Here is an 18341-nt window from a genome sequence, read left to right as displayed (position 1 = left end):
ATCTAAGTTCTCTCAACTCAATATACCTTGCTGTAATAACATTTTTTAAGAAATTGACTTGGTTGCCTTAAAAATCTAAGTTCTCTTAACTCATTGCTTAAGTTAACATGACAAAAGCCCTTTTCTATGCTCTACCAGCTATTCTGACAAAACTGATAACATACATAAATAAGCAAACAACTTAATGTACAAGAATACATAACATTTATATTTATTTCAGATCAAAATAATGACCATCTTTTACAAGTTACATGTAATATGAGAGTGTTTTGAGTCGAATACGAGAACATTGTGTGTGTGTGTGTGTGTGTGTGTGTGTGTGTGTGTGTGTGTAATATTACTAACAAAGTTTAGATGAGTCTATGAATAACAGTATATAAGTGATGCACTTCATATAAATGACGCACATTTAACAGTATTTAACAGTATAGAAGTGATGCACATTTAACAGTATGTAAAAGTATATACTGTACTCTTAAGCCCCTTATACATGCGTCAATGTAAAGCGGTTACATTGCGCCTACCACGATAGAAACTCGCGAGCGTGTTACAATTGCCTCATGTATAAGGGGTCTAGATGTAAACCGTTAGTTTTTCCGCCGATCGTCTGAGCCTTTCGAGAGAGGTGGTTTACCACGTTAATTCGTCTTACAAAAGGGCGTGTCAAATCAGGCCGATGTGTCATGGGGGAGGCCGTGCGTGACTGGGGGGAGACGGTGACAGGAGGCTAGAAAGTTCACTCCATCATCTCTTTGAAATTCCTTATTCCATGAGTGGTAGGCTACAATGACTGGCTGTTTTAAAATATAACTAATAGCCTAACGAAACAAAATAACCCAGGAAGTTTCATCTTCGACGTTAAGGCTTCTTCCAATACTGACAGCTGACTCATATAGCTTGCAGGTTTGCGGGAGACGCGACATTTGAGGGATGTCACTTAATTTAAACCTTTTTTGCTTCCGTTAGTGTGTGTGTGTGTGTGTGTGTGATAGAGACAGAGAGGACTCAGTAAAACATCAGAAAACACCGTGTCTCGTAAGCCTTAAACTATCAATCACCCCCACAATGAAATATGCCATTACAGTCGCGACAAACTTCTTGGCATTGTGGTGCGCCCAAAACGCAAGCTATAAACGTAGCCATCCTAATGTAACCAAAATATACCTCTGCTGATATGCCTAACCTTCGTTCTATTTAGAATTTGTCTAAGCACTATGCAGGAATAAAATAGCATCTACAGTGTCAGGATTCAGGCGCTCTCGCCTGGCTTCTATAACGCGCCCTGCTGCACTGAAGGAGCGCTCACTCGCAGCACCTGTTGCTGGAACGCATATAATTCGTTTTGCAAGGTGCTGTAGTCGTGGGAACGACTGGCCTGGTTTCTCCCAAAAGGAAAGTAGATTTTCCTCTGCTGATCCCGCGTCTGTATGGAAGTTTGTAGAGAGATTGCCGGGGAGTAAAATGCTCCCTTTCCGTTACGTCTGCTGCTGGCTAGTAATACAGACAGCCGGAAAGGTTAATAAACGGAATGAAATAGCTACACATTACACACGCTATGTTTTAATAAAAGCCACGTTACTCACATACTGGTTAACACGGTTTGTTACAGCACATAAATGTTTGTCGCTACATCCAAACTGCGTCACCGTTGTCCCTCCCTGTGCTCCAGCCGCACCATTTTGCTTGCAATGTGAATCATTTAATTGAAATATGCTTATTGGCATTTGTTGCACCTTAATCATTTTCTACAAACATGATATGCTATGTATGGTGTAGTAGACTGAGACTCTATTCACTACTGCACAAAAACTAGACACGTTTGAAAAACTAGACGTTTGCAATGAAGTAGGTTAACTTTCGCCAATATCTCCGTAAGGGAGATGGGTTATGTGCTCAAATTTCCTGGGATCAAAGAAGACGTTAGTATTCATGTGCAAACTAAAAATCACGTCTCAGGATTGCTGCGCATGCAAGTTATTTCGGGTGTCTCAACTGTAACTAATACCACTGTCATATAATTATGAGTCCAGTAAAAGACGGAGCAAACACAGTTTTCTACCGTTGTTGAAACACATCCACGCGTAGACTCGTTTTCTTTCCATCCGAGAGTGGTTATTCAAAGAAAATATTAAGCACTATATGCTGATAGAAAGAAGGGAACTTTAAGCCACTACACTGCCTGTGCCCGATGCGGATCCACGTTGATGTTGTTAGTAAACAAACCAGGTGGGAGCACATCTCCGTGGTCTTTGCGCATGCCCGAGGCAATGTAACCGTTTTACATTTTGCACATGTATACAGGTAACGACAAGAGCCGTTTCCCTTGAAAATCTTCACACCTACACGCGAATACGATACGATAAACTGATCTGATCTCAGTGGCACATGTATAAGGCCCTTTAGAGAGGTTTACACAGGAGTTTGTTCCGTAGTCCGTGAACTCTCACAGAGCAGGTGTCTCCACCAATGTTCATCACAACTTTTTGGATGACCTCGCAGATGTACCGTAACTCCTTGGGATAACCAATGTTTAGGGCATATAGAAGACCAAAAAGAATAGCAAAGGCGTACGGCACATCCTTCAGGTCAAGAAGAACGATTTATCCCTTCGACCATCTTATCTTCTTTGTGAGTTGGCTAATCAGGGAAGAAAGAAAGAAATTACAATAGGACACAAAACACAGCCTTCAACGGCATTTGATGGTTAACAATGTATTTCATCAGTGAAAAGTCGAATAACGGTAACTTAACAGCTGTTTCAAGAACTCAAAGGACCAAAAATAGTTTAGTTAGTATCTCTTTAAAGTGAACGCTTTCACACTTTATAAGAAACACTTGGGCCAGAAACAAAATGAACTAATTACCCACATGTAAATGACTTATAGATTATCCAACAGTTAAGAAGGTAAGTACAGGAACTTAGGTAGGTATTCTTGGTTATAGGTTATCCATAAGGTACGTAACGTAGGCAAATAAGCAGGGCAGGAATCCGGGAGCATAAGGCAGACATGGAAACAGTGAGCAGGCGGGGCCAATCCCAAAATAATTGTCAATGCATGTGGCAGGTGGCTGGGCTAGTTGTGTACCTGTTGTGCTCTGGTTGGCGGGAATTATATGAACATTGCTCCTCCCTTCCTTTCGTTATAAACTTCATCAATCAACTTAAATTCATCACATTATTCGGAATTAATGTATTATTTCAAATGGATCCAACACCCATCTAACTTATTTGGAATTCCAGCCCAATAGGTTTACCTCGTACATACTCGAGATGTCCCTATTAAACTGCTAATTCTTCGTTTAAACTGTAACCTCTCAAATTTAACAACAAAGAGATGTTCACATACCTCACATATCTTGAAGAACTTAGAGGGCTGCTCTCTCAGGAAGTAAGGAAGGCCAAGAAGGACAAAGCTCTCCTACGTTGGTTCGAGTTCTGCAATAGGGCACACTGAATATTCCGAACAGAATCTCTGATCATCTAGTCGCATAAGTGTCGCATGAGAATATGATTTCTAACAGACATGAAACACTGTGAAGGAAATTTTGGTTTAATTTTAGAAAAACAAATACTCACATCATCATCAAGAGACTGGACAAGGCTCTTGAGCTCTTCAATGCCATCTCTCGTCTTGTACAAACGCAAGAATCTTGGCACATACTCATCAAGTCAATCAAAAAAGGTCTTCTTGAGGTCTATGGACACTATACGTCTGAATTCTTCCGGAATCTAATCAAATGCAAGGCACACAATGGGAATATATTATACAACAAAACAGAAACACGTGGTCAGATTTTATGTTTTGAGACTAGGCTAAGTGGATCAACTATCTTTATCATTTATGTTTCAATGCAATTCTATTTTTAAGAAAGTAACCCCCGCTTCAAGAAAGGATACTAACCTGTTTCGCTGTAAACAAAGCAGGCCATCTGCTCTTCACATCCTTAACCAAAGGCTCGTCCTCGATCACTTCCTTTCGCCTTAAAGAAAATGTGCTGTCCATAAGGGCATCAACTTCTTTCCAGTTCACAGTCCTTTTCTTCATCTCACACTCTAAACTCTTCATCTTCACTCTCACACTCTTACAGCCAGTAATGCGCAGCTTCTTCCTGAAGTTCCCCATTTTAAATTTCAGGCTGAACTTCCAAGCAAACCATCCACATGTAGATCAAGGCTATACACACACACAACCAAACATTCGGGGTTAAAGATAAAACAAACACTGAAATGTTCCATGGTATGTCAACATATGATTTTCACAAACTACTATACAATGAAATACTAGTGCTGTACCTCGGTAGAGCAGAAAAGCCTTTGGAGAGATGAGATGCCCTCCTCGAATGGTGTATAGTGAGAGTGGAGGGTAGTCATTTAGATCCTGAGGGTCTATGATGGTGATGTCAAAGGCCTGGCTCTTGCACAGTTCAAAGCATCGGAGGTGCTCCACAGACCATGCTGCTAAAGGTTCAACAATGAATTCAGTTTTTTGAGGAACAATAAGCACTTTTACTATCTTCTTCTTCTGAAGGTACAGTGACAGTCTATGTATATACAGGGCAAAGGGCAAGAGCTTCCATAATGTCCATGCTTACATTTATAATATTTGAAATCATGAATGCGTTGATTTCCCCAAGAAAATGTGCAAAACTTACAGCTCCAAAACATGAATTAGCCAGTCTACCTGGTCCAGTACAACCATATATTTCTGTTGAAAAGAAAATATAGTGTTAGCATATCTAAAGGGCAAAAAATACCAGAATTTAATGTAAAAGATAGCCATACACATACTTTCAATTAAAAGATGATAAAGATTAAAAGACCATTACAAGCATTGAGATATCACCTAGAGAGGCCAATGCATTTTTCTGCACTTCAATACTGTCTTTTGAAAATAACAATACAATATTTAATCAATGGATTGTCATAAAGAGCCACATTGGTTCTTGCAGGCAAATCCGTGCCATACAATACTTTTTATGAAGCTATGTGTTCCCAATAAAGTATTGATAAAAAGAAATTAAATTATTCAGTTCATTCATCAATAAATGATCCATCATTCATTTAATGTTATTGTTAAATTGAATCATTTTGGAGCTTTTTTGGTGCTTGAGCCAAATGACGGCATGGTGCTCTCTCACATGCACATGATCATGAGTAGCTTAGCTAGCTAACTTAACCACAACTTCTGCCTTATGAGCCAGAATTAAAACACTGCATTAAAACTGCCCTCAAACGACCAAAACTGCCCTCAAAAGCCACAATTCAAGCATAACAGGCTTAACATGAGCTAGCAATGTACTTGGCTAACCAGTCCTTCTTGCAACCAGCTAGCTAGCATTAATGGTTACAAAGGAATGTAATATAGCCTAATGCTAAGACTTTGCCGTTAATTATTATTTATTTATGCGTTTATTTGAAAAGGGACAGTGTACATTGATAAACATTTCCCAGAAAATTACCGTTTGTCCTTTAAGTGAACAAATATATGTTTCAACCCAATTTTAAGATAATGTGATCTAGTCGACGTTTTCTTGCAGCTGGTCCTGCATAATGCAAACCGTCTATCTAGCTAGCTACTGTATGATAGCCAGCTAATCTTCAATACAATTTCGGTTATTAAGTGCTTAGCTTGTGAGTTTGCACTGTCAGTTTACCACGGATTTAACCATCATCTATTTTCTGTTTCTATTCCACCCTACAAACAAAACTCAAATCATAAAGAAATAAAAACGAATTCTTAAAGCGAACTTTACTCACCATAAAACCACGTTGGTTGAGCCTACAACATTTCCATCCAAGCACAAAATGTCGAACTTCTGTTCTTGTTCTTCTTATTTTTTGTGGCTGTTGGCGGCGGTTGGCTCAGCATAAAGAAAATCAAAGGAATTCACGCAGGGTATATCTGCGCATGCGTGCGAAAGGTGACGCAGAGCCAGAGGCAAGTGAACTAATGACGGTTGTTGAACCAACAAGAAATATTAATTTGTATCAACTCATTGCAATTGTGTCATTAGTTTACACGACAAAAACACAGATTGTTAAGTTATCTGAACACCACTGGTGAATAAAGGTCAATTTGACAAAAAAGTTTAAGTTAAGATAACAAAAAGGCCAAATCATTTTTTACAGTGTGGGGACACCAGTGACCCGGGTGGTTCTGCAAGCACAGTCAAAAAATAAATCAAACACAAGCATAGTCAAAATGTAATGAGGTAAGACAGCTGTGGGATTGACGCACATGATATTTGCTGTAACACTCAAAAGAAGAGCTTACTCAACATGGACCTTGAGCCAGAGGGCAACAGTTTGCCTCACAAATGGGACCAGAGTCCAAAACAAGAGGTCCCACACTCACGCAGTGAGCACAAGGCCCAGCGTTGGAAAGGCCAAACTGACTAAACCAGCCTGTCAACGTCTGAGGATGAGCCAACTCCCTCGTTTCTCAGGTTTCAATTGAAACAAGATTGTTGAGCTTATCTTTACTGGTTGTAGTACTTTTCCGGTGATTGTTCTTTTGGTTGATCATGACTGAGAGAGACTGCAAGAGAGCACTCTATCCCAATTAATTGAGTATGAATACAGTTTGCAAACCATTTTTTTCCCATGTTAAAATAATAATTAATATAGTGTGTTGTACATTCTGCCAATAATTCTGTACGTCAATAAATTAGATTAACAGTAGGCCTATAGGGGGAAAGTGAGACACTTTGTTTGCTGTTTGTTGTTTGTAACATGGATGGAGACTATACATTAGGTCGACTGTCTTCTGATCTTCAACAATCCATCCCAAGATTTATTTAAATGTTTTTTCACATTTATCACAATCTTCTGACCGTGCATGTTAGAATTAGAATCAGAATCAGATTTTATTGGCCAAGTAAGTTTGAACAAACAAGGAATTTGACCTGGTGAACTGACTCTCATTGTGCTTACACATAATATACATTACAACACAATACAATACAAAAAACTAAAACACAACACAATACAATACAATACAATACAATACAATACAATACAAATGGTATGCAATGGTCTACGAAAGTTTGAGAAAGTATATACAGGAGCTGGGAATGTACAACAGTGCAACGAAGAAGTGGAGAGTGCAAGAATTGCAGGGATAAAACATTGCTTGAAGTCTAAACATATCAATTTTTGGTGCAAAATGGTAGCCTGAATGTTTAAAACGTACAACAACGTGCAATAGGACCATCTATTCGGGACAATGAATCTGGACAGGGCTTTTCGTGGACACAGACTGAGAACATCTTTGTTACTAAGCAAAACTTTTCAAATGATGAAACCTTCATTCCCGTCCTCTACAGCAGATGGCAGCATTGTTACCAATATGAAGAGAGCTCCCATAAACCCAAAAGGAGAGTAAAGGACAAATTCGCATAGCTTCGAGGGACGTCTGGTGGAGAGGTGCTGTCACAACAGGCAAGTACATTGTGTTTTGTTTTGTTTATCTTAGGTTAAATTAGGTGTACAATATGTAATTTGGTACAGCGTCAATAGTACTGTTCCCATTTTTAACTCGAACGACGCTTATAAGTGCTACCCATCCATTTGGACAGTGGCTTAGATTATTTTGCTAATACCAAGGACCTAGCTAACCAGCTTGTTCGCTTCCCTGTGCTTGGTTGTTTTAGCTCTGCTAGGTTTAGATCTGCTAGGTTTCTTGTGAATTCAGTTAGCTTTGCTTCTTGCTGGGTAGGTAGCTAGCAATGCTAGCTGTATTTACTTTATTTACAGTCACTTTGGGGCTATGTGGAATTAATTTAGCAATGCACCCTTGATTTTACATTCGTTATATTCAACATAAATGTTGCAGCTATACATGGACAATCTATGGGCGTCTTAGCCTGTGCTTATCTGTGTTTATGCTGTCTGATTAAAATCTAGCAAGACAGCGTTAGCCTGCGCTGCTAACTAATATTTCATCCTGAAATCTAGCTAGCCCGCTAGCAAATACATTTCGGATAGTTAAACACGTCCGACTAGCTCTTGTTACAAGTGTTTTATCATACTTCCATATCACTGAAGTGAAATAATGTTAGAAATATGTTTGTCAAATTGTTGAAGTTGCTCTCTAACAGAATAATTGAGATTGTTTAGCTCAAGCTAGCAGTGGCTGGAGTCATTCGGTTATGACATTTGCCTACTGGGCCTAGCTAGCTGGCTGAGCTAATGTTACATTGATATGTTTTTGCCGTAAAAGTTGTTCACGCCAGAAATTGAAAGCTTTCCAGTAAATACCGTATCACCAGTTTATTCAGTATATGTAAAAGACCTGGGCAGATGATTGGAGTCACTATATAGAGATGTGTTCAACAAGGTGACAGTATATTTTTTCTGTACTGTTACTTGTAAGCCATGGTCTCTAGCTACAAGTAAACAATGAGTTTCTGTACGACTAGGAAACTTGTTTAGTCCGCTTGGCAAGTCAGTAAGCCACACCGACCGCAACGCAAGTTAAAACACAAATTAAACAACAACAAAAAAGTTATTTTTCACGTTATAGTTTTTGTGAGATATTTGTCAGTACCAGCAGGTTAACTGTCATTCACCGGCACTGTAGCCCAACAGTTTAGTTTGTTGTCAATACCCTTCAAATAACCACCCATAGAGGTTGTGAGAGTGTCTGCCTTGCCCTACCTTTGTTGACTTTTAACAACCAGAATTGGTGTACTTATAAAGTAGAATCTGTAGCTTATGAATGCAGTACAAACATATTTCTAAGATGGTGGTCTTCATCCTAAGACTTTAGACAATGACAAGTGTTGTTCATGACACCTCTGTCATATGATATGCATGCATCTGTTCCATAATGATGAAGCTGTGATGCAAACAATCCCTGTGTTTTTAGGTAGATGAGCAGTGTGAATGTGTGGCCTGACATAGCGTGATGGAGCAGTGTGCGTGCGTTGAGCGGGAGCTGGAGAAGGTGCTCCACCGCTTCATGACGTACAGCCACCAGTCAGAGGAGCGTCTGGATGAGCTGCTGAGGAACGTCTGCGAGCTGCGCAGTCAGCTGGTCGCGTTCGGTAAGGCCTCGTGTTAATGGTCAGAGAGACTGTGAGAATGAAGATTTATGGCTTGAACTTGTCTATGTAATGATGCTCAGTCAGTATTTCATCAGTTAAAGGGGACTTTGGGTGGCAGTCAATTTCCACCCTGAGAATAAATGTGCTCTTCTTTGCAGTAAGCTCCAACAATGAGAAAATTGATTGTGTGCCCATGTGATGCCATAAAATTTCCCCATTGTGATTTATTACTGATTTGCACTTTCAGGCGTGCAAGATGCAGACTTGTCCGTTTTCTCGCAAACAATGACCCAGTGCTGCAAGGAAATCAAAGAGACAGTGCAGATGCTGGCATCCAAACACAAGGACATACATGGCAGCGTGTCCAAAGTGGGCAAGGCTATTGACCGGGTGAGTGTAGAACACTTCAAACTGGCAGCTTTTTTTTTTTTTTTTTACATTTTTTTAATTTTATCAAGGATAGTGAAATAATAGAAGTACACTTCAGACTTCCCACGCCTTGGAAGAAAATTAAATGTTCTTTTCCTGGCTGGATAAGTGTTAAATACCATATGCATTGTCTTGTTATCCTTTAGATATTTCTCTAAAGTGTCTTACACATTTGTTTGGGTTGTGAATTATGTATTTTTAAAAGCTGTAAATGTGGAGTTGTAATGTCAACATTCATGAAATTACAGACATTGTTATGATAAAGCCATGAAAACTTTTGTTGGCAACATGAGAAGGAAACCTGCTTTTTCCTTCCTGCAGAATTTTGATGCAGAAGTGAGTGCAGTAGTGGCTGAAACCGTGTGGGATACGCCTGAGAGACAAAAGTACCTCAGTGAAACCATTGTAGAACATCTCTATCGACAAGGAATGCTCAGTGTCGCTGAAGATTTGTGCCAGGTATTGTTCTTCTATTGTAAATAGTAAATACGTCATAAATAGATTAATAAGAAAGTAAGAAATAATGAAAGTATTTTTTGGACAGTAAGAAAGTTGCCTTTAGGGGTCCTGTTCAGTTCACTTGTCTGTTGTTTTAAAGGGCAACCTGTTCTTCAGTCCTGGCGATCTTTTAAGTTAAACCGTAAAACGGCAAATGTTCTGTACCTGACCTGAAGAAATCCTTGTTTGAATATTAATTCGGGAATTTTGTGTTTTATTCTGCAGGAGTCTGGTGTGGTTATTGATATGAGTATGAAGCAACCCTTTCTTGAACTGAATCGAATCCTGGAGGCTTTGCGGATGCAGGACCTCAGGCCTGCTCTAGAGTGAGTGCGCTTACTTATTACACCGTCCTGTTTAGGTTTTTAAGCTATGCTCAGGGCTGAGCATCCACACTACAATCCTAAGAAAAACTGACCTAAGGGGTATTCCAGAAAGTGATTTAGTCACCGGGGTATGTAAACTCGAAGTAATCAGTAAACCCAGGTTAGCCCAAGCCCAAGCTCCTAAAACACAGGCTAGGTTGGTATCCAATGAAACATGCCCTGAACATATCCTGCTACTGTGTCCAAGCTGGCCAGAGCTGCTCTTTTGTCAGAGATCTAATTTTCAGAAATCACTTTAAATAAAGAAAAGCACTTACTTTTTTGCGTTTATTGTATCTTCTTTATTTCCTGATGAAAGACAAATACTTCTATTCCTTAATCATTGGGCAATAATGATAATATTATTATTGATATGACAATATGTTTCCTCCTCAGTAGGTTTTCACCTTAGGCTGATGCTCCGGCAGTTTAGTCTCAAATTAGTTTCCCTTTTTTCTCCATTTTGAGCCGTAAATAATTAATTTCCCTTTAAATATTTTTCAATTGGTTTCGGGGAAATGTAGGCTTAATGGATACAGCTCCTTCGCGGACATTTAGGACGATATAGCCTTATTCAGTTCACCTTAGGATAGGGGATATTTCTATTTACTCAGTCATGTGATATTCTATTAAGATAAAGACGAGCCATTTCTTACAGAACAGTTCTGTCTGTTAGAAGACAGTAACAAGGACGTCTGGAAGTGCCACTGTGAAAGCAAACTGATTGAAACACACCTCCCTATGCACACGCTGTAGGCTACCTCTTATACATGCCATACAGGCCTCTCTTAACCTTCTATCTCCACTTTAGTAACAAGTGATGCAATCTCCATCATCATGTTATGTTAATTAATAATCATGTTTTCTGAAGGGAAACGGAAAGACAACACTAATCGCCATTTTATGAGAGTCACATGATGATGAAGGATTTATAATCACGAGAACACCATCTTTAACTTTAAGGGAGATCAGTCAGTTCTGGCACCAGAATGTACTTGACAAACACACAAAGAGTAGACTTGGTGTAGTGAGAAATACAGAAAGAGCAAACAGCAAGTACAATCAAATAAGGTTCCATGCTAAATACTAAAATGGAGAGTTAAACAGGTTTATACAGGGTGCTTTTAAAAAGTGGCTGGACATGGGGATCTGGGGTCTAATAGCAGGTTCAATAGCCTTAATGCAAGAGGAGAATAATACAGGATGAAATGTCTAATTAGGACACGAGAAAACAATACACTGTGGTCCTGGGAGGGGGCGGGCGCCGGGCAGTGATGACTTTCCGCCATGAATCCCATCCTTAATAAGGTGCCCACTATTGAGGGTCTCTTCAACAGGAGTGAAGGGGGAAGATAGTGTTTCCTGTTGGCTCTAAAAATGACCGTGTTGAAGTCAAATAAAGTGTCAAATAATTAGACTAAATTAAGTGATTAGGCCAACCTAGAGGACCACGCATGATACTGATATGCAAAGTCAAATCTTAGCATTATGTACAATGTTCCTGTATGTCTTTACATCTAATTACATTGATATTGTGACAGCCAGGGGGATGGCATACAGTGTAATCAAAATCTGACTGGCAAGATATTTAGTATCAATACTAAAGTATTAATAGCATAAATGTATTAATAGGTATATTCTATGCTTCCTTATTTATGAATTAATAGCCTCATGCTTTATGCGGTTGGCAATTCTTGGCCAGGACGGCTCCCGCTCCTTTGCTGAAGTGCCTAAATTGTTTTGTTTATTTGTTTATGTCAGGCTAGGTTTACCATTTTTTTTCTGGACTACCTCTCTGAGATAACTCTGTTGGCCTAACAGGTCATTGCCACATCCTGCTGAAGACATTGTTTGTGTTTACAGTTTATTGGCATGTGTGTGCTGAAAGCTTTCTCATGTTGCTACTATTTGTACTTCCCAAAACACTACCTTCACATGCGCTTACCTTAAGAAGATGCCACATAGTGCCATCGGCTAAAGCTTAGCTGAGTATCATCATTGCCCTATCCTAGCATACTCCAAACATAATAGAAGACTGTGTTTGTTTTCCTTAGATGAGCAGTCGCGTCTACTATGCCGTCACGTGGCCCTCCCAAATTGTGGTGTTACCAAGTGGATACTCTTGTAATGCTCAATGTTTTTGCTCTCTCTTCCTTCTCTCCTGCGCTCTCTCTCTTCTCAGATGGGCCGTGACGAATCGGCAGCGTCTGCTGGACCTGAACAGCACCCTGGAGTTCAAGCTGCACCGCCTGTACTTCATCAGCCTGCTGAACGGCGGCATCGGCAACCAGCAGGAGGCGCTGCAGTATGCCCGCCACTTCCAGCCCTTCGCCGCACAGCACCAGAGGGGTGAGTGGAGCCACGCCGCCGGCCTGCCATCAGCCTCGCAGCTGTCCAGTCCAAAGATGTCTTTTTAAACGTAGCCAACGCGTGAATGGAGATAGTTTGATAAGCTTAAATCTAGAATTGATGCACCTACAGTGTTGAGGAGATGGTAATGCTACACCCGTTTACACCACTTTTACTCAACCACAAGGCAATTCTCTATGCCAAACTGAAATTAAACTTCTTTAGAGATTACACTTTTCATGTAGTAGGTCTTCTATTATGTCAGGAGTATGCTAGGAAAGGACAATGATGTTACTCAGCAAAGCATTAGCCGAATGCACAATTAGGCATCTTCTTAAGTGGGTTGACAAATGAACCAGGTTGCATTCATCAAAGCTTGTACCAGAACTTCTGTAAAAAAAATACCCTGCGGTGTCCTGTGGTCCCTGTGTAGATATCCAGATCCTGATGGGGAGTCTGGTCTACCTTCGGCACGGCATTGAGAACTCGCCCTATCGGACTTTGCTGGAGACCAACCAGTGGGCCGAGATCTGCAACATCTTCACCAGGGATGCCTGCGCTCTTCTGGGCCTCTCCGTGGAGTCTCCCCTCAGCGTCAGGTGACACCCCCTGGATATTTTGACCTTTGACCTTTCACGCCGCGCTGTGCCTTACTACATACAGCTTCTACACTCCGTGTCCACTCACGCCTGACTCGCCGTATGAATATATGGCCTGGATGAGTCAGAATCTCAGCTGAAGTACTCTGTTGCCTGTTTTGCTGTAGAAAGAGTTGGGGATATAAGCACACACAACCTTTGAAATAACACTTACTCTTCTCTTCATAAAGTCAATTGTATCTGCTCACCAACCACAGTAGTACTATTCTGATGTACTGTATAATGTAAATGGAGGTGAATTTGTAATCACGTAGATCAACCTTAAACAAGTGTTGGACACCACAGCAGGGTGCTGTCTGTTGTCCTGTGATGCACTGTGCATGGTTTGAATCTAACGTGCTCTCTGTTGCAGTTTTGCCTCCGGCTGCATGGCCCTGCCCGTCCTGATGAACATCAAGCAGGTCATTGAGCAGAGGCAGTGCAGTGGGGTGTGGACACATAAGGACGAACTTCCGGTAACACACTCTCCGTCTGTCTGTCTGTCTCTCACCCATGGAAATAAAATAGAAGTCCCTTGCTGTCATAGAAATAGTATAATAGAATAGACATGAACTTAGAGTGGGGCCTTGATGATGCATATTATTTGAAATGACTAGTTTCAAGATGGTTAAATCGACACATTACACCAGTGAATAGTATCTGTACAAGTAAACATCACTGGGTACACAAGCACACTATGTAGTAGTTAACCTGGAAGAACAGTGCTCATGTCTGTTTTCCACTTCTGTGTCTGTTACTTGTGTTCGCTCCACTCATCACACTTTCTTGTTCATAATCACACTCGCTTCTTTTTCTGCGTTCACACATCCAGAAACTGTATCAGCACCTTGTCTTCACATTTTAGTTTTTGTCCGTCACCTTCTGAAAATAGAATCTAAGATACATCGTGAGAGATTCAGAGAGAACTACATAAGAGCCGTGGCTAAATAAATACTCTACCAATTGAAGATAAAATGGAAGGAGGTTGTTTATTAATGTATTTATTTAGCGTGAAGTGTTCTCAAAGTATAATCAGGTAGCTGTAAATCTTTGTAAAGTTGTGAACATCATACATGAATGTAGACATGTAGGCATCCTGCTTATGGCTGTACTGAGGCAACCATTTTTGTGTGTTTTCAGATTGAAATTGACCTCGGTAAGAAGTGTTGGTACCACTCCGTGTTTGCCTGCCCCATCCTGAGGCAGCAGACCTCTGAGAGCAACCCGCCTATGAAGCTCATCTGTGGGCACGTCATCTCCAGAGACGCCCTGAACAAGCTCACCAATGCTGGAAAGTAAGACCTCCGCTTTTTCACCGATCCCCAGTATGAAACACTGTTTTGACAAAAGAAACAACATGATTTTATGCCAGTTTGGGTCTTGGGATTGATGTACTGAAGGTAGAAACCAAGGCGTTACACTGAAGTGCAACCTCTTCAGTGGCATGTTAGTACAAGAGCATGAGACTGCTATTTATATATACTTATAAACAAGTAGTGTTAAGCCTTGATTCTGATGTACTGAATGCACTCTGCTTATTTTAATACTCCCTCCCTCGCTCTTAGTGCCCTATTATAACTGGCCCAAAGACTGTGCATCTTCTTAAAGGCAACGTCAATAGGATGAGCTAAATAGCTCACAGCTATCGATAGGATGAGAAAAGCTATTTTCATCCATGTAAGTGCAAGATGGGCGTAACTGTCTTGGTTATGTTTATGGTTTGGGTGACATGGAGTATGACAAAAGGACCCATCATAAACTAGGTAATTCTGACCTTTGTGCGAAGACGGACCAGACGAAACGAGGCTGTAGCTCTCATTGCGTGTCTCTGTGTCTCCTCCGACAGGTTGAAGTGTCCCTATTGTCCCATGGAGCAGAACCCTTCAGATGCCAAACAGATCTATTTTTGATGTCACACGGAGGGTGAACCAACGGCGAAAACGGAGGGGTGACCAGAGGCGCGAGCTCCAAGACTCGACACCGCCCGTCACACCACCCTCACCAGCTTCTTGTTTTTTTGCCCCCCATCCCCACCCCTCCCGCTCCCAGACAGAAGGCCTTCGGCAACAGTCCTCTCACGTCTTTTTTTGGAGCAGTTAGGCCACAGCAGGATGGTGCGGAGGCCTCGCCGATTTTACCAGTAGAGCAGAGTGTGTAAGTGTCCCTGGTCCGAAAGTCGTTTTAATGACAGTTAGCAAACGGATCACTCATACATTCATTCTTTCATTCACACACTCATTCACCCTCATTATCTGTCTGATCTACTTTCTTTGGGATGTGTGTGGCTCTTCTATAACATCGATAGGGGGGGGGGATGTTTATCCTATCCTCTCTTTCAGGATTTTATGTTTTCTTAGTCTAAAAGATTTTCATTTTTATCCCCCCACCCCCCCACCCCCATCTGCTTTCTTTGTCTGCTCACTTTAGAGGGGAAAATGTGTGCAACCATTCTGAACGGGTGAAACAAGACACGTCTATGCTTGACCATTGTTTATTTACAGACGATATTTAAACATCATTCTAAATATATAATATAAATCCATAAATGCATAGACATATTTAGCGGCGCGTATTAAAGGCGGCTTGGGCTTTTCTCAGTTACATGTGCATACACAAAGCATATTGAATAAGGTGAAGGTGGAGTCTGTGAATCTTGTCAGTAAAACCTGAGGTGGAGTTTAAGACTGTAGATTTTCTTTTTCCTAAATATGGATTTACTGATTGTAAACATTAGAGTGTCTCTTCCCTCCCAGCACTGGGATGGTGGCAGTATGTGAGTGAAAGGGGGAGATTTATAAAAGTTCATATATTCATGTATCAGTGTGAAGACTTACTGATTACTACAAGCCACAGGGCAGGGAACTGGCAGATCTTGTGCTTTCTAGGGTTTTCGTTTTTTTTCTCCTCCTACTTCGAGATCCAAGCCATTTTTTCCTTGCTCTGTGTATGTATTTAACATATATTTTCTCGAAAAAGGAAAAAAAACAACAAATAATCTACTGTGAATTGTGCTGAGAGAGAGAGACTAATTTTTCTTTTTCTATTCATTAGTAGTCAAATCTCTTTGTAATATATTCAAAGCGTGAAATAAATTAAGTAAGTGGTCATGGTATGACATGACACTACTGACTGACCTGCAGTCGGACTCATTGTGTTTCGTGTCCATTTTCAGTCACCCCTCTCTAACCTTTCCTCTCCACCCTACCCTCCACCTTACCCTCCACCTCTGACTTAAGGATAACTGCATCTGTCCCAATGGAAAAGGTCAACAGGTCAACATACGCGAGACCCATTCACTTGCACATTCATCTGATCATGATGAATGTTAGGATGTAATGTAAAAAGAAAAAAAACTAAAAGAAAAGAAAAAAGAAACATTGGTGTCTGTGACATGTTGCGGTCATCACGCTCAGTGAAGTGTCACTGGAGTGTTTTTTTTTTACCTCTCGTCAGTGCACTCGCATCCAGATTTGGTTTGATCGTGTGTTTGATGATTTTTATTGATCGGCCGTTTAATCTCTCTTCATCATCATCATACCATTGTCCGTATTGAACTTGGGAGTAGATTTCTTCTTCTCTGCTTAGTTGTCAGCATACATCAGTTAAGGTTTTCTAGGAGCTCCCCGATTGATTTAGTTTTGTATTGAAGATGTTTGAGGCCTGAGGAGAGGACCATGTTGTATAAAGACTATACTGTCCTCTGGGTGATTCGCTGTTTATGCTTCTTGGCTTTTTACCAGTGTGCCGACAAACAAACACATAGCTACCCTTTAAATTTTAATGCTTTTGTTGCAAGGCAGATGTAGTTTGCTTGCTATTTTTATGAGGATGTATGGATGATTTTGGAGAAGTAAATCAAAAACCAATACCATTTGATAATGGCAGTTTCTGGCAAAAACTAAAACTCAAAATGTCGTAACAGGAACTTGTGCCACGAGCCTGAGATTTAATAGGCTGGCTGGAGAACTTCACTTGAATGTCTGATCAGCGGTAATGCCGACGGGGAGTGAGGGAGAGCAGGAGGCTATAAAAGGGTGTTTTGAGGTAAAAACCATTTCATTAGCCTGACTCAATATGGACTCGAAGGTGGCCAAGACGAGGACGATGTTGCCACTGCATACTGTTATTTTTTTCAGCAGCTAAACAATGTTGGACTGGCATTTAGGGGGCATTTTTGTGTGTGTCTGTGTGATTTTGTTTGAGAGGTTTGCTTTGATTGTAGAAGGACATGGGGATGCATGGGGTCTTGAGTTCACTTGATTTATTTTTATTTTATTTTACTTTGGTAGACAATCACCCATTGCCTCTCTAAGTACGCTCCCGATTAAATAGAACACATCCCAGCCTGTCTTTTCTGACTTCTCACGGTTGACACTTAGCCAATTGTATGATAAATGTGTGGGTTTCTTTTTTTCTCCTGCTAACAGTTGTTATGCAACTTCTATTGTAAATATTTATCCTCTAATAGTACAGTATGTTTCATATTATACTTGCATCTTAAAATAAAAAAATTAAAAAGTTTATACTATACTGTCAAATCTTTGTCTGTTTTCGTGACCAGTCCTTACCATGAGGTAAATTATTAGTGACCCATACAATTAATCTACAATGTCAGAATTTTCTGAAAATTCTGTGCAGTTCTACTTCTTGCCTCTAGAGGGAGCTATTTATGTATAGATGCAGAGATCATGGTCTTGTTTGGTCTATTGGTTGAGGAGGTTTGCTTGTTGCGACCATGTAGAATGTGCACTAGGTCAACAATGTCATATAGGAAGTACACAGAGCTGTAGGTGTACATCTGTAGTACAAAAGCCATTTGTGAGACGACGTCCACAGTTATGTTGGTCATTTATGGAAATGGAAAAATATCAACAATTCTACACCATCTGCCATGAACTGGAGTGTGGGCCAAGCACATCTCTATTCTGTGTTCTGTCAGACTGGCAGAAGTGTGAAATGGCGCCTTCCCTCCCAATGAACACACTTCACTTAAAATAGCTAGACACTGAGCACG

General features: G+C 40.6%; 1 protein-coding gene across 1 annotated transcript; it reads left to right on the top strand.

Annotated features, from left to right (window-relative positions):
* Positions 1-7393: 7393 nt before the first annotated feature.
* rmnd5b (required for meiotic nuclear division 5 homolog B) lies at positions 7394-17848 on the top strand. Its single transcript, XM_080840399.1, has 10 exons — positions 7394-7441; positions 8871-9048; positions 9296-9438; positions 9799-9936; positions 10201-10301; positions 12523-12689; positions 13123-13288; positions 13701-13803; positions 14468-14622; positions 15174-17848. Exons 2-10 carry the CDS (start codon positions 8910-8912, stop codon positions 15235-15237), a joined length of 1176 nt encoding a protein of 391 aa, XP_080696525.1. The 5' UTR covers positions 7394-7441; positions 8871-8909; the 3' UTR covers positions 15238-17848.
* Positions 17849-18341: the final 493 nt, after the last annotated feature.

The sequence above is a fragment of the Sprattus sprattus genome, assembly GCF_963457725.1.
Source record: "Sprattus sprattus genome assembly, chromosome: 6".
In the NCBI taxonomy this organism is placed as follows: Eukaryota; Metazoa; Chordata; class Actinopteri; order Clupeiformes; family Clupeidae; genus Sprattus; species Sprattus sprattus.
Note: the sequence above shows the minus strand (reverse complement) of the source record. Positions and strands in the feature narration are given on the sequence as shown.